Source organism: Oxyura jamaicensis, chromosome 28 (assembly GCF_011077185.1).
Source record: "Oxyura jamaicensis isolate SHBP4307 breed ruddy duck chromosome 28, BPBGC_Ojam_1.0, whole genome shotgun sequence".
NCBI lineage: Eukaryota > Metazoa > Chordata > Aves > Anseriformes > Anatidae > Oxyura > Oxyura jamaicensis.
In genome coordinates this window covers 3,651,254-3,675,746 of record NC_048920.1, presented here as the reverse complement: position 1 = coordinate 3,675,746, position 24,493 = coordinate 3,651,254, and the positions used below count along the sequence as shown (strand labels likewise).

Below are 24,493 nucleotides of genomic sequence, written 5' to 3'. Positions count from 1 at the left end.
CCAACATTTAGGAAGTGAAAACTTCTAAGTGGCTTTTTACAAATTTGGCTGCATTCCCTGGGATGGCAAGAGGATCACAGGATAACTTCCTTCTTGAACAGCCTGATGCTAGGAAGCATTATAACTTCTCAGTAAGACTGGGGAAGTTTCTGACACCTACAAAACAGCACTCCTGAAAATTCCTTCCTGGAAATAGCTAATTGGTATTCATTTTGAAACTCTCTACCCCCATTATAAACAAACAGCAGGTCCCTGGCCCACAGGATTTCAGTGCAGACAGGAATTACAGCAAATTCATACGCACTTCAAAACAGGCCGATACAACAAAGTTTTAGATATCTAATGTGAAAATAGATCCTATAAGATAAATATTAAAACTTTCAGTAAAATCATAGAATTATGGAATGGTTTGGGTTGGAGAGATCTTAAAGATCATCTAATTCTAACCCCCCTGCCATGGGCAGGGACACCTCCCACCAGACCAGGTTGCTCAAAGTCGCATCCAGCCTGGCCTCGAACACCTCCAGGGATGGGGCATCCACAGCTTCTCTGGGCAACCTGTGCCAGTGCCTCACCACTCATCTGAATAAATAATTTCTTCCTTATACCAAATGTAAATCTACCCACTTTTAGTTTAAAGCCATTACTCCTTGTCTTATCACTACACTCTCTAACAAGGAGTCCCTGCCCAGCTTTCCTGCAGCCCCTTTAGGTACTGGAAAGCTGCTGTAAGTTCTCCCCAGAGCCTTCTGTTCTCCAGGCTGAACACCCCCAACTCCCTCAGCCTGTCCTCATAGCAGAGCTATTCCAGCCCCTTGATCATCTTGGAGGCCCTCCTCTGGACTTGTTCTATTATGTCCCTGTCCTTCTTGTGCTGGGGGCCCCAGACCTGAATGCAGTGAAATTGTGAGAATTAGGAGCACAGCATCACTTCAAATCAATGCTTCCCTTGTAGGATATGGAAGGCAGCTGACTGTAGAGGTCTGTTCGTACAAAGTCATTTTTGGTGGGCATAGGGCTTTGTTAACAAAAAGCAGAGGCAGATCACAGCAAGTAGCAGCTGCTGTGCGTCCCTGGCAGCTTGCAGCACCTCAGCAGGAGCACTGTGGGGACCTGGGCGCCAGCGGGTGAGGAGGGGGAAGCAGGAGCAGTGCCTGTTCTCGCTCGGCACAACACGCTAGGATCTGCTGCTGAGATCCAAGCACTGATGAACGCTTGAGGAGTAGCCCTGATCCATAGCTCTGGTCCCTCATGTTTGTAGTGTTATTTATTTATTTATTTATTTATTTTAAAGAAAAAAGAAAAGAAAAACCACACTTTCAGGATTGTTCGACTTCGTATTGTGCTTTACTCATAGTCACGACAGCCTAACCCTGCCTTTAAAGCTACAAACTACAGTTCCAGACGAGGAGCACACACGACCCTCAGTCGCCCGCAGCCCACAAAATGGAGGGCGCCGCGGACTGCGCCTCCCGGCGCGCCCTGCGGCGCAGCGCGGCCATCTTGGCGCCGAGACTTCATTTCCCAGGCGGCGCGGCGGCGGGGGAGGCGATGTCCGCCATCTTACCGCTCCCTCCTCCCCCGGTGCGGCTGGATTGAATGAGCCCGCTGCCCGCCTGCCCGCGAATCGAGCGCCATGTCAGGCACCCCGAGCCGCGGCACCCCCGGCGGGACCCTGCTGTCACCGACTCGCATCTCCCGCCTGCAGGAGAAGGAGGAGCTGCAGCAGCTCAATGACCGCCTGGCCGTCTACATCGACCGTGTGCGGGCGCTGGAGCTGGAGAATGACCGCTTGCTGGTGAAGATCTCCGAGAAGGAGGAGGTCACTACTCGGGAGGTACGGCCCTGGGCGGCCTGCAGGCCCCCTCTTGGGGCGGGAGGGCGAGCGACGGCGGCTCGCTGGAGGCGTTTTCCCCGCTCCCTCCGATGGAGGGGGGAGTCCGCGGCCCTGGGGCTCTCCCAACCCCTTCCCCGCGGCTCCTCCGCGTTCGCGCCCGGCGCGGGCCGCGCTATGGAGGCTCCGCGCGGCCCCGGGGCGAAAGCGAGGCTCGGCGGCGCGGCCCTGGCTCGGTCGCAGCCCCCGGCCGTCCTGCTCCGGGCTGAGAGCCGTGCGGGCCGGGGGGGGGGGGGGTTTGTAGAAATGCCAGCCTGTTTCTGTATGGCCCCTCGGAGAGCCGTGAGGGGCCGCGATGTCGGGCTGAGAGGCTGCTGGCGGCGCGCTGAGCTCGGCTCAGGCCGGTCTCGTCAGCGAGTGGAAACTCGTGAGGCGGGAAGGAGCCTGGGGCGGGCCCCGGGGCTGAAGCTGCCCGCTGCCCTTCTCCTTTCGGCCAGGTAGGGCTTGCGGCACGAAATGCGGTTCTCTTGGGTATCAAAATGTTCAGGCAGGTCTTATCGGCTGTGGGCTGGTTCTTCGCTGTAGTTCGTAGCCCGTTCCCCTGTCACAGGTAAACCGGTGAAGGCTGAGCGCTCGGACCCCTGTGTTGTGTGAGTTGTAGCAAACCGAGCGTCAGGTTTTTTTTTTTTTTTTTTTTGTCTCTGCCCTGTGGCTGTTGTGATGAGGTGAAAAAATTGAAAGGGTTGATGCTAACTTTGGTTATTACTAGAGAAAATCTCTTTTAGCCCCTTCAAATGCCATGGATCAAATCTGTCAGTGTGGAAGGTGATCTGGTCCGTTCCCTGTGATCCTGGAGGCAGACTGGCTGGTCCTTTTTCTCTAAGCAATGTTTTGCTTTTCCCTCCTCTCTTGAATCTGTTTTCCCCCAGGACTCTCCTTCCCATATGGAGGAAGGGTGTAGTCAGGGGTGCAGCTGGGGGCAGTCCCACCCATCCTGTACCAGCTCAAACCCTCCTCCATCTCTTGGAGGCAGTCTGCAAGGTAAGGTGTCCCACGTCCCAAATTAAACTTAATTAAGTTGAACTTCCATGGAAAGCTGGCAGATAGCAGCATTGTAACTTGAGTGATGTGAAGGATTGTTGAGGCACTACTGTAGGCTCTTTTATTTTTTAAGGGGTCTGTTTTGGTGAAGGTAGTGGGAGAAGTGTTTACATTCATGTAATTCAGTTTAAATAGGCCAAATGTGGCTGGGGCTTGTTTTGGGAGTGGTCAGCCTACCTGCAATCAGTGTACACCAAAGTACCTTGAAATGCATGTGTATCACTTAACGTTGTAATATAACTTCAGTGACTGCTTTTGAGATAACTAGATATTGTGAAACATAAAAAGTTGCCTGTGTCACTTGTTCTATGTGAAATCATGCTATAAACCATGTCTGGTTCAGGGAGCTTGTGAGTTGTAGATTGCTGGAGGCTGGAGATAAAAACAGGGACTGTGTGCTTTAAATATAGGAGGCAGAATATAATTCCATTAACGAGAACATATGGGATGAGAGTAAGAACAGGGCAAGCACAACACACAGAAATAATCTTACATCTAGTATAAATTAAACTACCTTCTAATAGCAGTTCTGTGTTACCAATTCTGGAAAAATACTCAGATGCAGTCATTAAGGAAAATAAGCATGAAGATTTTTATATAAATAATTTGCTTACTTTACCCTTGAGCTTTCCTTTCTTTATTCTTATTCCAGACTTTTTTTTTTTAAGTCTTAATTCTTAGGCATGTTCTAGGATTCCTCAAGCCCTTCTGTGTTATGTTAGAGCCAGTGCCTGTAAGATACTTCACTTGGTTCCTGGACTATCTGTTAAATGCTTCCCCTTTCTTTTTAGGACAGCTTATTTTTTTCTTTATATGTGTCTAGAATGAGACTTGGCCATCTTATCACTGCTTTGATTCAGGATTGTGGACAGTGGTTCAGGACTGTGTGAGCAGTAAAACTTCAAGTGGCTGTCAGTTTTTGGGTTTCTTGGGATGGCAGAATCCCATCCTTTCAGCACCAAACTGGTCAACTGGATTTTGTGCTGATAATTCAATTTTCTTGTAACACTGTTAGAATTTGTGTTCCTAAAGTAATCAGACTTAGCATGAAATAAGGTAGTCATTTAAAAAAAAAAAAAAGACCAACAGCAAAAAAAAACAAACCTAACTTCTATTCAGAAGCACTATTAAGTGTAGTCCAGTGATACTGGCACACTGTTTGGGTACATCGTTATATATTTATGTTGTCCTGCATGTTTAAAATATACTATTTTCTTTTTTCAGGGTATTCATGGTGAAAAATCTCCTTGGTTAACCTGCACTGTATTCAAATTTTGGCTCCTTTGTTTATTTTTTTTAGCTAAATATTCGAATATCTCCAGCTTATCTGTGGTTATCTGCATTTTCCCTCCTGATATTCTTGTTATATTTACCACATTTAATAACCATTTTGACCTTTTACAGATTTTCTTTCTCCACTCCCAGACTTTAATTTCAGTATGTGTTAGATCTGCTCCTCTTTCTTCTTACAAATAAATACGTTGTTTAAAAGGGCTTATCTGACTTCTTTAAGCCTATGATGTATAGGCAAACTGCTTCCGAAAACCTGCTGGTTGTGATCGTGTAATGTTGAGTAAGTCTGAGTGCTTGTTCCCTTCCCACAAAAAGAAGGATGGTATTTTGGTATGAATAAAAGTTCAACGCTTTGTAGAAACTGAGACGCTTCCATATCCTGATTATCCACTTCAATATTTATTGAATCAAAGATAATGATTTTTTTTACACCAGGGAGCAGGCCTGGTTAATTTTTTGTTAGCTTTTGTTCCAGAGCCTTTTTTACCATGTACACATAGTCAGTAGGAGACAGCTTGCTGCACATGTTGAACTATTTGGGATAGTTTAATCTAGTAATGGCTGAAGGTTTTCAGAAGAACCTCAGTATCCAAATGGTGCATGCCATGGGATTGCAAGCAGGAGTGACTGCTCACCCACTGGGCTCTGCGTTAATACCTGAAGCTTCTGCCTCGAGAGCAGGTGACATGTCTATGATCAAAGGCACATGGGAGGTTTAAGGTTGTTAGGAAAAGCAGTAGGAAAAGGCATGGTGTCGGTAGAGTGGTGGTTGTCCATTGCTCATTTGACCATCCAGCCAGTTCCTCACCCACAGAGTGGTCCCTCTGTCAGACCCACGTCTCTCCAATTTAGAGACAAGGATATCGTGGGGGACAGTGTCAAATGCTTTGCACAGCCCAGGTAGATGATGTCTGCTGCTTTTCCCCCATCCACCAAAGCTGCAACCCCCTTATAGAAGGCCACCAGATTTGTCAGGCACGATCTGCCCTTAGTGAGGCCATGTTGGCTGTCACCAATCACCTCCTTATTTTCCCTGTCCCTTAGCAGAGGCTCCAGAGGATCTGTCCCATGATCTTGCCAGGCACAGAGGTGAGACTGACTGGCCTGTAGTTCCCTGGGTCTTCATTTTGTTCCTTTTTAAAATGGGGAGTTTTATTTCCCCTCTTGCAGTCAGTGGGAGCTTCACTGGACTGCCACAACTCAGCTATGATGGATAGTGGCTTGGCAACTTCATCTGCCAGTTCCCTCAGGACCCTTGGAGGCATCTCTTCAAGTATATGGATTTGTCCACCTTTAGGTTCCTCAGATGGCTGCAAACTTGATCTTCTACTGTGAGGGGTTCTTCAGTCTCCCAGCCTCTGTGCTTGCCTTCTGGGGTTTGGGCTTTGTGGCTAGAACTCCTAATACCCTCCCTCCCCCTGAAGTGCTTATGATTGCATACCTCCAGAAAAGGCATTTTTGTAGTCCTGGCAGGGATTACTACGCTGTTCTGAGCACATCCCACTGTTCTCACCCTCAGGAAGAGGAGTGGGATGAGTAGGGGAAGTGAAGATCCCTGGGAGACCTCACACTGACACCAATTACGCTTGTGGCAGAAGCAGTGTCTCCAGGCTTCCCTGTTCGCTTGTGTTTTCCCACCTCTGTGGGTGTCACTGAAGGTGGCTGTAGCCTTGTATGTCAGAGCCACCAAAAGTTTTGCTGCGGTCTCACCTGGTTTATCGCTTACCTGTCAGTGCTGCAGCTACTGTGCCCTCCGTGTGCACCGTGTGTAGCAAACAGCTACTCAGGGCTGTGATGTGTGGCTCTGGTGCTGCCTCGTTGCCACCTGTGAAATACGTGTTCAGATGCTTCTGTGAGTGGTGGGTCCTTTTGGAGTTGTAGCCTCCAAGACAAAAGCTTAAATGGTCTTCTGCCACTGCAGACATCACCTGTAGGGTGGTGATTGTATGCAGCTCGCTGCAGTAGTTTCACACCTGCTGAACTGCCATGCCTGGATGGAAAAGAAGGGAAAATGCTTACGTAAGCTATCCTACTGAAGTCTTTGGGCAAAGGTAACCCTGTTCCTCCAAGACCTGTGACCTCATGTGCTGAGTTTCACTCAGATTGTGCCATGGTACTGACTGTATCTCTGAAGAAGCTGGCTCTCAACCCTATGAACGGATTTCCTTGAACGGGTGTGACACAACCAACAAAATGTGAATGCTCTACCTTTGTCAGTGGTGTTGATGCTGATGAGTGCCTGGTCCTGAGCAGGCATTTCAGTTGCCTGGATGGGTGGGATCACATCAGAAGAAAGAGTACCCATGGTCTTAACAGGTGTTCTTGGTGAGTCTGGTAGGCCCTCATCAGCCCAAAACAGGTGAACAAGAGCATGTGGAGCCACAGCTGGTGGGAATGCACGTACCTCTTGCACATTGATGTGTATTAATGTGATTAACGCTTCCTCACCCAATTTGTCCAGGTTCACCTGTGGGATGGGGCATGCTTCTTACTTAGCTTGTGGACTTGTTGCCTTGGTGTGCCTCCTGTGTCTTCACCGAGTGATGTCTTGCAGTTTTTTCAAGTGATTGATGTAGGACCGCTTGTGTTCATGTTTGTCCTTCAGCCTCTGCACAGAGCTTTCTTGAGTGCTCTCAGCACAGTTGGGTTAAAGTAGGTAGGTTAAAGTAGGCTTAACAGCATCCAGCAGTTCTGCCTTTCAAAGTGTTCTGTGCAAATATTGCTACTTCACGTGCTCTCTTCCTTTTTTCCCCTCATCTTCAGATGGTGCCTACATTTTCAAAACAGAGGCCCCATCTCCTGACCTGATCCGGGAGGTTTGCTGCTGACCAGGGCATTCAGGTTGTTGTGGAGGAGCTCCTGAGACTCATTTGGGCCATCTGTTTGTTAACACTGCTCTTCCGTGGAGGCACCAGTGATGCTGGCAGGGGTGATCTGGAAAGTACCGAGTTTGATTCCAAGTCTCTGTGGGTGACTGTTCATGCGATGGAGGCTTGGATGGTTTGCTGAGCAGGTGGAGCTTGAGGGTGACAGGACAGATCCTGCGGAGCAACAGTTGACTGCAGCACTGCTGTTGACAACAGGATTTTAGTTTCTAGAACCACGGAGCTGTCTTTCAGGATTGACAACTGCTTAGAGAGAGGTTCCACCTAAGTAGGGCAGAGGTTTCTGTGTCAACAGACTGGTCAGCCTGATAAGAACTTCAGACTAGGAATAATGAGGGAGAGAGAGGTTCCTCTAAGATCAGGTGAGGAAGCAGTAGGTAGGCAAAGAGCCTGGGGTTATGTGAACAGAGGAGCCAGTAATTAACAAAACAAGGATGAGATGGAATCGTCCACAACATAGGCAAGTAAAGAAGAAAGGGCCTGTGGGACAGCCTTGTGGGGTAAGCTCTCGGGCTCTTCCTGGGGAATCATCATGGTGTTTCTCTGAAAAGTCTGGATGCTAATGTGTGCAGCGTGGGGAACAACCAGGAGGAGCAGGGCATTGGGGTCACTGCAGCCTCACTGGAGTGATGGAGATGAAGTAGAATAGTTCTAGCATGGGCTAGAAGTGTTAGCAAGCACAAGTTAAGAAGTGGGTTCATGTGAACCTACTGAGGTTCAACAAGTCCAGGTGCAAGGTGCTGCACCTGGGTCAGGGCAATCCCAGACATGAGTACAGACTGGGAGAAGTACTCATTGAGAGCAGCCCTGCAGAGAAGGACTTGGGGGTCCTGGGGGATGAAAAGCTCAACGTGAGCCAGCAGTGGGTGCCTGGAGCCCAGAAAGCCAACTGCATCCTGGGCTGCATCCACAGAGGAGTGGGCAGCAGGTGGAGGCAGGGGATTGTCATAGAATCATTAAGGTTGGAAAAGACCTCCAGGATCATCTGGTCCAACCATCAATACCAACCATCTGGTCCAACCACCAATATCACCCCCTAAACCATGTCCTTAGATACTACATTCACCTTTCCCTTAAACGCCTCCAGGGACGGTGACTCTACCACCTCCCTGGGAAACCCATTCCGATGCCTGACTGCTCTTTCTGAGAAGAAACGTCTCCTAACTTCCAAGCTAAGCATCCCCTGGTGCAACTTGAGGCCATTCCCTCTTGTCCTATCACTAGTGGAACAAGACGGAGAGCAACTCCTTGCTCAGTCAGATAATGACAAGGGGGAATGGTTTTAAACTAAGAGGGGAGATTTAGGTTAGAGGCTAGGAGGAAATTCTTTACTCTGAGGGTGGTGAGGCACTGGCACAGGCTGCCCAGAGAGGCTGTGAATGCCCCATCCCTGGATGTGTTCAAGGCCAGGTTAGATTTCTCAGTTATTTCTGTCTGTTGATTAGCTTAAAATGCTACTGAAAGTGGCTTTCTTGCTAACATTTCAGACTGTGAATTGGAGCTATGTGTTTCCTTCTTGTCTTTATTAATGGAACAGGAGCAGAGTAGAGTTTAACATGCTATAGCAGGAAAAAAAAACATACTAAGCTACTACAACTGGTTATGCAGTGTGAGTCAGTCCTTTTTAATTAAGAACCATGGTCTCTGGTTCTCTTTTTACCTGTAGGTTCTGAAATGGCTTGCATCTTACCATTTTTAGTTCATTCTTGCTATCTTTTTTTCAGGACAGGGATTGCATTAAGCATTTATTCACAGTTCAGAGCATTGTTCTTTTGGTGGTGGTATTTGGAGTGCCCTGAATGTAAAGCATAAATCGTTCACTGCCTGTTGCTGCTCTGATCCTTACACTACCTTTTTGTGGCAGCATTCACAAAAATCTGGGATAAGAGGCTTCCTTTGTACATGCGATTCCGGTGTATGCCTTGGAGGATTGGGAAGAGTTTTGTGCTTGTGCCCTTCGCTGTGATTCTGCGTTCTCTCTGAACCTACAGCAACATAGACCCAAGCTCCCAGAGGACATCCTAGTGCAAGTATTTTAGGAAACGTAAATAAAAGTTGTAGGGGTGATGGTCTGGAGATGGCCAGCATTAGGGAAGGAGCATTGTGGGTGTAGTACCTGACGGTGCAGAATCAGCGCTTGGCCTTTGAACAATTGCATTTTGTACTATTTGCAAGTGCTGTATTTTCATGGAAGGGTTGTCCATAGTGAAAGGCTTTACAGCCTTAAAATCTCCGTTTTCTTCTGGGTGTAATGGAGTGCTGTGTGAAGGATCTTAGCACAGCCAGGGTACCCGTCTTTGTAGAACCTCCTGAGTTTTGTAACTCATGCAGAGTTGTATTGCCTTGTGTCACAATTTCTGTCTATCAGCTATGAAAAAAACAGGGAAAAATAACAAGACTTAAGTTGAATAAGGCTTGGAAGAATCAATTCCTTTAAAAAAAGGTGTAAGATTGCACAGATTGCCAACCAAGTTGTTTCTGGTATGCAGAGTGCTTGCAAGCTATGGCTTTTCAGCCCTCAGACTGTCATATCTTAGTTAATTTCAGAAGGTTTGTGAAATACACTCTATCAAGACCTGAATTATATCCTGACTGCTTTTAATCAGTCTTTTTGAAGACCAGTTGGTTGAGTCTGTCATTGGTGCCACTCTGATGTTGAAATAGGCGCTCCTAGGAATAACACAGTTGTCTTTCTTGTCTCTACATTTTATGCTTTATGAAATTTCTCTTCCTAAAGTTGGTATGTTCTGCTTTTGGCTCATCCCACTCCCTTGTTGCTCTGTTTCTGAATTTACATCAATGATAGCTGTTCTGGCACCCTTTGATAGAAGCAATACCAGCAATCTAATCTTGAAGTTTTTGCTATCTGATACACCTTTCAAACGATCACATGTTTAAAAAAATACAGGTGTTGAAGGCTTTGACGTGCCTTGTTGCAGTCTGAATGGCTGATGATAGATTTTTTTTTTCAAGCTGGGACAGGGAGAGGTCTGTAGATCTTTATCCTCTGAGGTAGAGAACAGGAGTGGGAGCTTGTCTTGGAACAGTTCATATTTTTGGAGTTCATCTCATTTCAGTTTCTTTTTTGCTTCATAGTATAAGAACAGTAGAGCCGGATTGGACCTCAGTCCGTATTCCAGAAAATAAGTTTGTCATAGTTTGTTTTTAAATATTACTGCTTCAAAAAAAAAAACACCCAAAGCACCGATCGTGGAAACGAGTGTGAATAATTTAAGATCTGTCTGTAGGGTGTGCCAGTTCACTTCAGTTTATCTCTTTGGAAGACTTGCACACTTCAAACTTGGTATGTTTTACGTTGCGCTGGGAATAAATCTGAAATACTGTCTTTGGGACTAGATCACAGCTAACTGGAGGTGCATATTAATTGGAAATGTTCAATATAGAATGTTCTTAAACAACAGAAGTCATATCATACGCTCTTTTTCAAGGAAAGCTAAGTGAAACCTATTGAACCATTTCAGTTCTTTGATGCTTAGTCTTTGGGATGTTCTCATATCTGAATACTCTTCTGTTACTTCAGGTGAGTGGAATCAAGAGCCTCTATGAGTCTGAACTGGCTGATGCTCGAAGAGTTCTGGATGAAACCGCCAAAGAGAGAGCTAGATTACAGATTGAAATAGGAAAACTGAGAGCAGAACTTGAGGAGTTCAATAAAAGGTAAGGAAAGCCTTGTGTGATCTATTATTTAGTTTTTTTAAAAATATGATAATGGGCAATATTTGCAGCATGACTGATGCTACTGATGCTTTTTGCTTCTATTGAATTTTGGTACCTGTTCTAGTAGGTAAGATTTGGGATGTAAAGATTGCTCCTGAGCAAGTCAGTATGTCTGTGAACACTGTTGGACATAAAATTGCTCTTAGTCTGGCAATGCTGGTACAAGCCTACCATAAGTCTCCCATCTTCCTTCTTCATTTGCATCTAACTGGTTATACAAATAATGAAATATTCTTTTTTTCTGACTAATTTATTTATGATGGAGCATTTTTATTGTTTTCTCTGTAATCTGTCCTATATCATGATCTTCATTTTCTCTGCTGGACCCTCTTGTTAAAGTCAGCCATCAGAGAGACTTTGTGGACTTTGCTCCTAAATGAAATGGCCAAATATGAAATATCTGTAGTGTAAACATCTCTATTTGAATAAGTCACCATAAAGCCTATTCAACTTGGTGCATGCTTCATATCAGAAAATTTGCCTGCATGCGGTTGGAAGAATTGTGCTTTAATATTTACTGGCTCTTGTTGAGGCCTTTGTTAACCATAAAAAGACCTTGTGGTGTGTGCAGGCATCTGAAGTTAAGTGAGACGAATACCACCCAGCCCTACTTCCATGTTCCTCTTGCTGGGACTAACTTCCCTCTTAGAAGCCGTAGGCCAGCAGTCCTAATGTTGATTTCAGATATTATGTTTTGCGTGGCAGTCAGAGTTAGATGGACATCAGGGTTGTCCTGGTGACAGCAAATATTATGCTTGCTTGGGTTTTAATGCAAGCTCCAGAAGCGAACAGCCCCAGTATCTCCAGGAATTTGGTTCGTGTATCCTGTTCTGCAAGATGTGTATTTCTACGCTTTGATTAAGGTATTTTTGTCGAAACTATCTTATCTTTGCAGCTAATGTGAATCACTGCAAGCTGTCTCCTGTTCTTTAGGCTTTTGACAGCACTAAGAGACTTTGCAAATATCTTGTAGAATGTTGTGCACTTGAAGTGGTGGTGATGGTGCTTTCCCTCGAGTTAGCTCCCTTGCACTTGGACAATTGAGTTGAGTACCATTATCTGTCACTTCACTGACTTGCCAGGGTAATTCTGCTCATAGGCTAAATATGAGGAAAATACACACTTTTTTTGTCTGTTCTTAGTTTATAGGAGTAGAATTGAATTCTTCCTTGACTTGGAATTTTCTTCTACCAGGTTGCTTCCAGTCCTTTAAGATGCTTGTAAGGTACTTGGAGTATTCTTGCTGTGTCTGTCTGGGGACATGGGGAAGGTTATGCTCGTGACATGTGGCTAGATCTCAGATAGGATTCTTGCAAACACAGCTTTGAAAAATCTGTTTGCAGGGTGTCCTCTTGACAGCCAGCTGATAACCAAAATTCTCCCTGCTGAGGCTGACAGATGCTTCTGCTCACATGCCAAGCTTAGGTCAGTGCTTTGTGTATAATGGAAGAGTAGGTCAGTATGTAATTTATGGTTGCTTACAATTACCTCAGTGTCTCTTTCATGCTTGCAGCAGGCTTAGAGATGCCAGGAGGGATCCCAGGCATTGCTACTCCCTTGATTGTGTTCCTGGGAAAGGAGACAGCAGGCTTCTGTCTTGGGGCATCTTTCCTTTGGTCTCACTTGTGAGAGAGAGAAGAAAATGGGTAGTTGGGAGAGTCACAGTAGGAGAAAGCAATGGCTGGAAAGGGTACTGGGAAGTTTTTCCTAAAGATTAAGCTGAAGTGAATTTTAGTTGCAGAGCTACAAGCTTGTAGGACTTTTCTAGCTACCAGATCCCAATATAGCTAGCCTTCAAGAGATGCCTTCAACATACAGCTAACATCTTCAAAAGCTGCATTTCTCCCTGTCTTTCTCTGCTAAAGCCTGCATTTGTTAGCATGAAAAACCCTTTCCTGGAAGCGTTGAGGATGCTCCAGGGAGGCCATGGGGTGTGGCTGGGTGTGGTGACATCAGGCCCAGCTCATGCACACGAGGGAGCCCGAGGCTTACTCTGCTCTTGGCTTCTTCCTGAGGCTGTCTGCTTGCACAACACCAGCACACTTGGTGTGCTCTAAGACCCTTGGTTGCTACAGGAGGATTTATGACAGGGCTTATGGTCTAGGAGAGAACATGTTCTGTCAGTGCAAGCATTCATGCTGATGTCTTCCTGCCATGTACTCAGGCAGCTTGTTCAGCTAGTGACAAATGTTATCAACCTGGTATTCTGAGTGAGTACAGATTCATCTCTAGGGGTTTTGGATGCCCTGGCAGATACTTTTGATTATTTGTTTTATTTATTAACGTATTTACCATGTAGCATGCTGGTGTTCTAACATGTTCTGGGTTTTAGTACTTGGGATAATTGAACAAGAAGAAGCATCCCAAGCTTTTTTTTTTTCCTAGAGCCGATCATATTGGATTGGACCATCTTTAGCAAGGGATGTTGTTGAAACCTTGGGAGTCCAAGTGGGCTGGCTTAGGTTGATCTTTCTTTTCCAAATGCTTCTTTACTGACTTCTTGGGAAGCTTATCTTCCCTTTACAAAAGCTAAATTCACTCTGACTCTTCAAATTCATCTGTGCTTATGCATACACCCACCACTCTTCATTGATACCTTTGTCTAATTTCACCCATACAAATATCAGGGCCTGGATTTCTCCAAATAAATAAATTTTTAAAAATATTTTTTTCATTTTCCTTTCTTTAACATCTTGTCATTCTGGTCAGGTCCTTCCACAGGTGCTTCATCTCCAGGCTGGTCAGGCTCAGTTCCCTCAGCCCCTGCTCTGAGGGCCTGTACTTCAACTCTTGGGACATCTTGGTGGCCCAGTACTGAACTTGCTCCAGTTTACTGACGTTTTCTTGGACTGAGAGTCTGTAACTGGGTGCAGTATTGGACACAGGTGTGATCTTACTGAGTGCTGAGCAGAGGAGGATAATCACTGTCACGATTTACCAGGCGTGTCCTATTAAAACAGCTACAGATGCCTTTAGCCACCTTTGCTTCTGTGCCCTGCTGGTTGATGTTCATCTCTTTCTTTAGAGAAGTCAAGTGAAATTAGTTTGGGTTCCAAATTACAGATTCATCTGCAGAAGACAGAAGGGAGCCATTGGTTAATATGTTAGCATCTATACACATTTCAATTGAATTTTCTAGTAAGTAACGTGAAATAGGGTTTCTGGACAGCACAATTGGTATTCAGATGCCTGAACATCAATCTCTTGCACTGCAGACAAGGTATGAACCTCCCACACATCCTTTCTATGTCATAAATGCCAGCACAACCTGGATGTTGCAGGTATCCCAGGGCTTCCTATGTCAAAGCATTGAAATCCTGTCTTAACTAAACTTCAAAGGGTTTCCTTTGAGGGAAGTCTTTTCAGAAAATGCTTTCATTTTTCATTGTCTACATTGTTGTAACAAAACTGCCCATCTTTTGAATTATATTTTTGTGAGCTGTACAATTTTTCAAATGAAACAAGAAACCAAAAAATCAGCTCCAGAAGGCTTTGGGGTATGGATAGAACATAAGGTCTTCATTGTCTTATAGCCAGGTTGAAGAAGGAGTAGTACTTTCTACGTGTTTAGAATTGTACCATAATTTTTCATCCAACTTGGGGGTGAGAGCAATATGGAAAGAAAAATGAGATATAAGGCCAGTAGGATGAGTCGGGAGTTCCCAAGCTTTGGGAGGTGCCGGGACATCTTGTTAACTACTACTCTAGGACTCAGGAGCTTCCCTGTGTCAGCATGTGGCAAAGATGAGATATGTAAAGAGAGCCATATAAAGTAATGCCACTAGACTCGGAATGCCAAATCTCTCCATCGTGGAAGGGAAGAGGTTTGTTGTCGTCATGTTTTTTCCCAGGGAAGCCCTTGCGTGGGTGCGTGGTCTCCGTCAGTTTGTTCCTCGGAGTGGAATAGCCACTGCAGTGTGGAAGTAGAAACATGGTAGTATTTCTATATGGAATTTAGTAAGGTATCTTATTTATTATATGGTGCTTAAAAAGCTTCAGAGAACAGTTATATTTCATTTAGGTGTTTTTGTTCACAATACCCATCTTCGATGTCATTGTCCTTTACAATGTTCTTTGATAAGCTGTCAAGTCAATGGTGAGGTTTCAAGTGAAAGTGAAGAAACAAATGATGAGAGAGGAATTCTCACTTCTTGGGAGAGCTGTTTTGCAATGAAGACTAGTAGATAGAATTTTTAGTAGGCTTTTTTTGCCTGCCAGTGATGTGTTCCTATTTGCTAGGCAATACATTTCCAGTATATTGGCACAAGCTGAGTTCTAGGACAGGTTTGTGATTATTTTAATTAGCTGCAGTTGGAGGTTACTTTGGGAGCCACCTAGTGGCACAACAGTTGTAAAAGTTTATAGTAATGAAACATCTGTAATTGCAACCAAGGTATTCTCAAGGTGTGTGTGCACCCATGTGTAACTATAGGTAACTTTTGTTTGTTTCAGCTACAAAAAGAAAGATGCAGATTTGTCTGTGGCTCAAGGTCGCATTAAGGATCTTGAAGTGCTGTTCCACAGAAGCGAAGCAGAACTCAATACTGTCCTGAATGAGAAACGCACTCTGGAAGCAGAGGTGGCTGATTTGCGTGCCCAACTTGCTAAGGTATGGCAGTGAATGTTTCCTTCAGCACAAGAAAGGTGGTTCCTTGTAAAATTCGTTTTTCTGTTAGTTTATATTTGAATGTTACTGCTTCAGTTCACTTATGCTTAATTTTTACCTTCTCCTCTTGGATATAAAAATAAATTTTAAGAAATGTTTGTGAAACAACCAAAGTAACATGGTATATTCAAAATTTTGATAGTGAAAAAAATATTTAAAAATACTTGGTAAATGTTTAAATTTTGTCCTTTGTAACATCCTGGATAATTTTAAACTTGGGCAGAAGTATCCAGTGGGACTGTGCTGGCAAGAAAAAGAACATGAAATATTTGCTTGAGAAATTAATATCCTTGGCTTTATACCTGTCTGCACTGAAATAATCCGGTGGTTTAAACAGGTGCTGTATAAACATGAAAGCTTTTCTAAATGCTCATACACACGTTCTCGCTTTTCATTTTTTTAATTAGTGACTTGAGATTAGATTTATTGTTACGGTTTATTGGTCCAGAAATGTCAATTGAAGACCATAAAGGGATTGCGGATGGAAAAAAGGGATCCAGTCAAATCATTGTCTTCCAAATTCCCTACCAGGCTGAAGATGGTCATGCTGTGGCTAAGAAGCAATTGGAGAAGGAGACACTCATGCGTGTGGACCTGGAAAATCGGTGCCAGAGCTTGCAAGAGGATCTGGATTTCAGGAAGAATGTGTTTGAGGAGGTATTATCAACCTAGTAACCTCATATTCTAAAGTTTTTATGTAGATCTTGCTCAGACTGCCTATAAACTATTACTAGCTAGTCCAGGTAGAGAAAATCAGTATTATCCTTGCTATGAATTGGTGGAGTAATAAATCAGTTAAAGGTTTTGCAAGAGTTGCATGGTAAATCAGTGGTTGAGCAGGCCTAAGAGCCAAGTGACAAGGGTATTACCGTTCCTTGGGCCGCTGAGCTAATATAACTGCTTGCTGTGTGAAAGGGTAAGTCTTATTCCCCTTCTCTACACCTGGCTGCATGGCCCTTCCCCTTATTTTAACCAGCTTCAGTGATTGTTAGACCTGACTGGAACCTGTATTCATTGATGAGAACAGTATACAATTGCCCTGCTTTTTGCTGGGGTAATTTTCTACCTGTTTAGTGGGTTGAACTGGCTCATAGGGATTCTAAGGAGGATTAGAGCTTCTGTAAAATAAGTAGTGAGAATGCACATGTGGGGACTTGGGGGGAATGAGAAAGGGAAGCAAGACCACCTTTGTGCACCAGTAGTAAACTTATTAGGTCAGTTTATTCCATCCTGTGAAAACCAGCTCTGACCTTTGATTCTTCAGCAGCCCGAGCTCATTTAATTAGTGCTCTGTGCAGTTGCCATGTGCTCCACCCGTCATCTCACCCAAGCTAGATGTGATGTTTGGCTGACCATGCACCAAACCATTTCGGTCTGATTAACTAGGCAATACTTTTGGTTCTTTTTGTTGAGTTTAATGTTTGCCAGTTTAGTGGCTGAGTTATGTTTTACCATGGAATCAAGTGAGTGCTCAAACTGAATTAAGGGACTAGGCAAGGCTGTGTGGCTAAGGACAGGCGCTGGAGTATAGAATCATAGAATATCCAAGTTAGAAGGGACCCGCCAGGATTACTGAGTCCAACTCCTGGGTCCCCAAACTGGGGTCCACCCAAAAAATCAGACCATGTGTCTGGCTGCTGCCTGGGAGGAGGAGGTAGAAGAGGGTGGATGGGGGCAGAATGTGTTTTAGTTTGCTTTTAGTTTCTCAGCGTTCTAGCCTGCTAGTGATAGGCCATACATTACACTAATCTACCTGTGCTGAGTCTGTTTTGACCGTGATAATTGTTGAGTTATCTCCCTGTCCTTTTCTCGACCCTTGAGCTGTTTCCATTGTTTTTTCTCCCCCTTTTCCTTAAAGGAGGGAGAATGAGAGCGGCTGTGGTGAAGTTCAGCTGCACAGCAGAGTAAACCCACCAAGCAGCAGGAGCTTAATCTTTTTACCTTTTTTTTTATGCAGGAGATAAGAGAGACAAGAAAACGTCATGAACATCGTTTGGTCGAGGTGGACACTAGTCGCCAACAGGAGTATGAATCCAAAATGGCTCAGGCCCTAGAGGATCTGCGAAATCAGCATGATGAGCAAGTCAAACTGTACAAACTAGAGCTGGAGCAGACCTATCAGGCTAAGGTAACGACTGCTATCCACAGTGCTGTCTGACAGGAACTCCTGTCAGGGAGATAAAACCATTTCCATCAGTCCTACTGCTTTTAAGGAGACAAGTAATTATAATTTAAACAAGCTTTGTTCTGGTGCCCAAATGTTTCCTCCTGTGCTGTGGGCAGATACGCTTCCACTGAGGTTATAGCCCAAGGTAACAGCTAGGAATAGTGTTAGCTGAGAAAGGCCACTTTGAGAGAGAACACTTGGAACTTCTGGTCACTGAGGAGGACGGAGTGAGACAGAGGGGTGTCACAAACCTTATTGGACAGTGTCTTCTGCTATAAGGTGGATTTTTAAAAAATATCAGTAGATCTGATTCTTCCTCCAAAATGGAGGTGAAGTGAGTTGGCTCCAAGAACTGCTGCCCACTACCAGAAGGGATGGGTCAGAGAGCTTGGGAAGGGGTGCACTTCAGGACAAACCTTTGCCCGATCAAGCTTGCCATCTAATTATGGCCATATTGAGAGGAACATTAGAAGGTTGCATAGTCACTTTTCTCTTACTGTGGCCTTTGCAATGCTCTTACTAGCCCTGATATTGTAAATGTCAGGCATTGGAACGGGTTGCCCAGGGAGGTGGTGGCGTCAGCATCCCTAGGGGTGTTTAAGGAAAGGTTGGATGTGGTGCTTGGGGGGTTGGTTGGACCTGAGGATCAGGAAGGTCTCTTCCAACTTTTATGATTCTATTTTGTTTTATTTGCATGAGCGAATATTGAGTTAGCAAGTTGCAGTTCATACAGTGCTGCAGGTGTGAGGGGAGTAGCAGCTTTGGTACTGGCGCAATTGCTGGCTACAAGTATATATTTTTATATTCATTACTCTACCTGAAGGAATAAAGTAACTGACAAATTTCTGGTTAATGAAAATACTTAGCAATAATTGTAGCCACTTCTTATTATGCAATTCTGGTCATAAGCTTACAAGATTTCCATTTAAAATTATTTAAGCTTGAATGTCTTTCATTTCCTACCGAAAGGGTATTTTCAGGATATCTATCTCAATGCAACTGACTTGTATAAAACTTGTCTTCCAGCTGGAGAATGCCAAACTGGCTTCTGACCAAAATGACAAAGCTGCTGGTGCAGCTCGGGAGGAGTTGAAGGAGGCTCGCATGAGGATAGAATCTCTCAGCTACCAGCTTTCTGGCCTTCAGAAACAGGTATAAAAGGGGGAAAAAGGGACAAACTTTGCTCTCGTTTTTAATATAAAGCACTGTAATGTCTGCATATATTCAAATTTCTGTCCCTCCATATTTTCTGAAGCTTATGGAGAGAAATGTTTGGGAGGGTGGTAAGCTTTTTTTGTTGCACCCACATGGATGCCAACTGGGTTTTCTGTTGTACTGTCTCCCTAGGCTAGTGCAGCAGAAGATCGTATTCATGAATTGGAGGAAATGATGGCTGGTGAACGGGATAAGTTTAGGAAGATGCTAGATGCCAAGGAGAAGGAGATGACAGAAATGAGGGACCAGATGCAGCAGCAGCTTACAGAATACCAGGAACTGCTTGATGTGAAATTAGCACTAGACATGGAGATCAGTGCTTACCGAAAACTCCTGGAAGGAGAAGAGGAAAGGTAAGTACAGATTGCATGTGCTTAATGTGCTTATCTTGGGACTAGCAGGTGTTATTTTCATTTCTTTTATTTTTTGTACCATTTTAGCAGAAGTGACCATATTGCGATTCCATAAAGTCACGTTGGCTTTGCGCTGCGGTGCGTTACATGGAACACTTGCAGCTGTAAGGAGAGGTGTTCAGATAAGAACATTGTTTTGTTTTTCATAAGGATCTCAAAGTGCAGTGCAATTGACATTCATCTCCTCTTTTATTCATCTCCTCTTTTTATTCAAGTGCTTATACTTCTGTGTTTTCCTTTTTTTAAATTGTTAGGCCAAGAATAGTTTGTTTAGCAATAGAAATACTGTAGGGGAGGACGTGATTTGTGTTGCTCTCACTAGCACTGTCTTTCACCTTGTATAGTCATGTTACCAGAAAATTTCTGAGGACTGGATAGCTCCCCTCTTCCTTCATATGCAGTCCTGCTGGCAAGACACAGTGAGGCTGCTATCAGCTTCAGGGCATATTACAATCTGGTTACTGAGTATATTGTATTGTATTGTTTTGTATGTAGTTCCCTGAATGAGCTAGGAAAAAATCTTCACTTAGTTTTCTTCCATTTAATTAAAATGCTTGCTTGATTGTGTTAAGGTTGAAGCTCTCTCCAAGTCCCTCCTCCCGTGTTACAGTCTCTCGGGCTACCTCCAGCAGCAGCAGTAGCAGCACTTCACTTGTTCGCTCTTCCCGAGGCAAGAGAAAACGTATTGAAGCAGAGGAGCTTTCAGGCAGTGGAACAAGTGGAATTGGCACTGGAAGTATTAGTGGCAGCAGTAGCAGTAGCTTCCAAATGTCCCAGCAAGCTTCAGCTACTGGAAGTATCAGCATAGAAGAGATAGACCTGGAAGGCAAATATGTTCAACTGAAGAACAACTCGGAGAAGGTGAGTGCCAGCTGAACTGCTAGGAAACGAGGAGGAGCTAAACTGAAATGTTGCACAGCCTAATCCGCGCATGTAGATAAAGTCGTTTGAGAGAATATGCATCTCTCAAGGTCTGTCATCCTGCAGTAATTAACAGTGGCATTTGAAAGGTGAATATTACACCGCGCTAGCATGAGTGTCATGTTTGGTGCAGGAAGAGAATGTGGTTTGTGCCCTGACTGTCTAAACACGTGCTGGCACCTAGCTTGTTGAAAACAGCCTTGCTGGCTCTAACAGAACTGTTTTGTGTGAAAAGTCTCTTAAACTGTTGCTGAATGACCTTGTAGGATTTACAATTAACACTGTTTTTGGGTATAGAAAATATTTTCAGGTTAGAATGCAGGTGTCTAACAACCATGTCAATAAATGTAATTGAAAAAGATCTAGAGAAAGTTCTGATGCCTGTTTCCTCTGTTTTGCTCATCCTAAATAACTCTGACTTTTCTCATTAGGATCAGTCTTTGGGTAACTGGAGACTGAAAAGACAAATCGGAGACGGAGAGGAAATCGCTTATAAATTTACTCCGAAGTATGTCCTCAGGGCTGGGCAGACTGTAACAGTAAGTCATACTTTGAGGATGTCAAAGTTAGAAGTTTTTGGATATTAAAAAATGTACACAAACAGCTGATTACAGAATGTCTTTCTCACTAGATTTGGGGTGCAGATGCAGGTGTATCTCATAGCCCTCCTTCTGTTCTCGTGTGGAAGAATCAAGGCAGCTGGGGCACCGGAGGAAATATCCGCACATACCTCGTAAACTCTGATGGAGAGGTAGGCTCTTTCTGTTAAATAAGAATGTGGGCTGGGTTATCTCCCAAACTCTTTAAATTGTTCTGGGGTAAACAAAACAAAACCAAAAGATTTCCCCCTTTGTCTTCTAATATAGTACAAGTCACAACATTGAAGTAATTAAGTATCTATGTGAGTCTTTGTGATTTTTGGAAACTTTAGAAAACTGTGATCATTATCTCCTTATTATATCTGTAGACTATTTTTTTCTAATATTTAGAAAAACTCCCTGCTAGTAGTGGATTTGTTTGGCATTTAACTGTGTTTTCAGTCAAAGAGGCAGAGAAAATAAATATTGCTATTCAAAGTTACAGTGTGTAGGACCCACCATCTTTTGGGATACAGTGTCATTATTAATGTGGAAAGATGGTTGCTTTTTCAATGTTGGAAGTATGTAAGAAGCTTTCATTTGGCACTGGTTTCTCTGTGTTCTTCATTGTCCTACATCTGCCCACCACTGTTTTTTTTAAAACTATCCCTGCAGAAGACTCCTACTGCAAGGGAAGATGGTGCTTTGGCTGTTGTTCATAAACGTGCCATTATCCCAGTGGTCCGATAGAAATAGGAAACTGAAACAGACCTCAGTTGTATCAGTTTTCATGCTGCCTCTCTTGCTGGCAATTCTGTGGAAGCACTTTGTGCAGGAACAGCAGCACAGGACAAGGTAGGAGGGAGGATCATTTGTATAGATAGAAAGCTCTGGCTTAGTATTCAGACAGAAAAAGTGGTTAAAATAGTGTCTGGAAATACTTAAAGTCCATGTCCTTACCGGCTGTGGTTACCTGTAGTATCCCTGCTTACCAGTATGTTCAGGGTGACTTTTCTCCACAAATATAAACTTTCTCCTACAGTTTCAAGGCTGCAAGGCTTACAAAAGAATTTCTTACTGCCAATAAGTGTTCAAAAGTAGTTCAGTAGTAAAGGAAGTTCCCTGATGTTTTAAAATTCTTTTTAGTGCCTGGTTTGGAAGACTGTCCTGATAATTCACATGCAATAGATATAAAATATTTAATAGAAATAATTAATGTTCTTAATGCTGTGTAATCATAGTAAGAAACTTTAGTTTCTGACATTACAATATCTCTGACAGCTCGTAGCTGAGTCTGCTATGAGCTTGTGTAAAATGGAGTAATGGCCACCTGGAAGATGGCTGCTACTTCGCAAATACCTAGGTAATAAAAGGAAACTCCTGAAGCTAAATTACATTACTTGTCTTTTGGTAGTTAGAAGCAGGAATGGTTTTGTGCTTTTCAGGGTGTTACAGGTATTTGGTTGCACAGCTAACTTTGAATCTGGGGCAAATTGCTTTAAATCCTCGTAACTTTAAGCAGGGTGTTATATTGATGGTATAACAAAAACGATGGGCTATCTCTTTGTCTTTCCTTTTGTGTAGGAAGTTGCAGTGAGAACTGTTACTAAATCGGTAGTCGTGCGAGAGAACGAAGAGGAAGAGGATGAAGCAGAGTTTGGAGAGGAGGACATTTTCAACCAACAGGTAATAAGATGCAGACCAGGTCTTTAATTTGTGCTTGGTTAGATTAATCTGCAATGAGATTATGGGGGTCCCTTCAAGTTTTCACTAGTTCTGAGTTTCTGGTCCCTTTTTCCAGCGGATGCTTGCAGAGGACAATATCAAAACAGCTTGCAGCTCTGCAGCATCACTACCATGTGCAGAGAGAATACAATGTGAGCAGTTCCTCCAGGAACTGCTACTTGAGTCAATAACTGTACAGCTCAAGTGAAGTTTAGTGTCAGATTGGGATGCTGGGATGTCAGTGGAAGTATGCTGCACATCACAGATTTACAGTGCTGCTATGACTTAAACTATATTTAGGGTTGGTAATATTTGTTTAGCAGACAGTATTCGCTGGGCCAGTATCTCCCATTCCAGTATTTGCTTCTCCAAATAAAAAGAAGTGGCATTCTTGCTGTAAGCAGAATATAATTTGGGAAATATAATCACTAAGAAGAGGAAAGGAGGAGTGCTCCTTTATTTTTAGTATATACCTGCTATATTTGAAATAAACTTGATTTATGTAAAGCACCTCTTTGTTTTCATAACTCTTAGTTAACTGTTGTACAATAACTAACCAGCAGTCAGCAGAGTGAAAAGGAGAAAGATGCTTTGTACGTGTGATTCTAGAAAATATTCTACACTTATTTCAATCTCAAACGCTTGGTTAATTTGATCAGTGGCCATTAACAGCTCTTTCATGGAGAACTAATTCTGTGCAGGTTCGAAGCTGAGTTCTGAAAGCTTTTTTTGTTTCAAGGAGATTGAACACGAGTCATAGTGTAAAGCAACTGAAACAAAAACGTTTTTCCACCCAAAGAAGCAGCTATGCAGCATAAATCTCAAATTGAAACAACATTTGAAATAAAGGAAAGAACTTCCTGTTCTAAGTCCAGTGACGTTATGATTTTCATTTGCCATCTCTGTCCATGCTGGAACTGCGGAGATCAACCTCTCAACCTGTTAGAGGAAACTGCAACAACCAAAGTATCGGTGTCTTCATGCTGGCCACAGACTGTGGTCTGTAATGTTTTATCTGTAGTTGCAATGTTCCTGAACCTAACTAAACTAGGAAAAAGGTGCTTTTAACAGCTGAGATGATGACCAGAATCTAGTCTTAAAATATCAAGAGCTAGTAAGAATGTAGTTAACACTGTCTTTCTTATTTTAGGGGGATCCCAGAACAACCTCTAGAGGATGCTCAGTGATGTGAAGAAAGAAAAAAAAAAAAAAAAAGAAATTATTATTTGCTATTTTTTCCATTTATTTCCTTTTATTTTTGCTATTTTTTTCCTTCCAGAGCCACTGAAAACTATTTTTATACGTATCATCTGATTTCTTTGAAGTTTACTCCTTGGTACATTTTTATAAAAAAAATCAAAAAAAAAAAACCTTTACTGAACAAAACTGCCAGAATTTTTAATAGATTTCCTTATTTCTCCCTCTTGTTGAATCACTGCACTGAAATACTTTTTCCCCATACAGAGTTTAAAGTCTTATGTACAAACCTGCAGCAGAAGAGATTTTTTTTAGCTAAAATGGGACGAGACTTCTTGAGTGTATGGTAAATCTATAGTTGGTGCATATATACCCAGGATAACTTATATATTTTAAAAGAGAGGGAATTTTAAGAAAACATGTTCAAATGCAGGGCCTCAGGATTGATTCATGATAGTTTCCTCTGCTCTTTAAGAAATGCTAGTAAGTTGCTGGTGTCCTCAGCAGTGCCCAGCTTAAGAAAATTACATACCACGTTCATTAGAAACGCTACTCCACCAGTGGGAGTAACAAAGGGTAGCTGCATTTTCTGTCCGTCTTGGTTTAGGACCATGGCATTTTGTCCTGCTCCAGGATTTGATCAGCCTAGTACAAGCGTATAAATCCTGTCAGCACCATAGCTTCGTATCGTTACTTCAGAAGATGGAGAGTGATGGCTTCTGCCTTCTTCAGGTAGACAGCATCTTAATGTATGGAAGTG

At 43.5% G+C, this 24,493-nt stretch overlaps 1 protein-coding gene across 1 annotated transcript; it reads left to right on the top strand.

The window, feature by feature from the left end:
* Window positions 1–1,437: 1,437 nt before the first annotated feature.
* LMNB2 (lamin B2) lies at window positions 1,438–24,125 on the top strand. The gene is made up of 12 exons (XM_035348314.1): window positions 1,438–1,837; window positions 10,655–10,791; window positions 15,304–15,460; window positions 16,049–16,174; window positions 17,475–17,645; window positions 18,711–18,836; window positions 19,032–19,252; window positions 19,885–20,173; window positions 20,665–20,772; window positions 20,865–20,984; window positions 22,396–22,497; window positions 23,687–24,125. The coding sequence occupies exons 1-12, from the start codon at window positions 1,637–1,639 to the stop codon at window positions 23,726–23,728; spliced, it is 1,800 nt and encodes a 599-aa protein (XP_035204205.1). The 5' UTR covers window positions 1,438–1,636; the 3' UTR covers window positions 23,729–24,125.
* The last annotated feature ends 368 nt before the right edge of the window (window positions 24,126–24,493 follow it).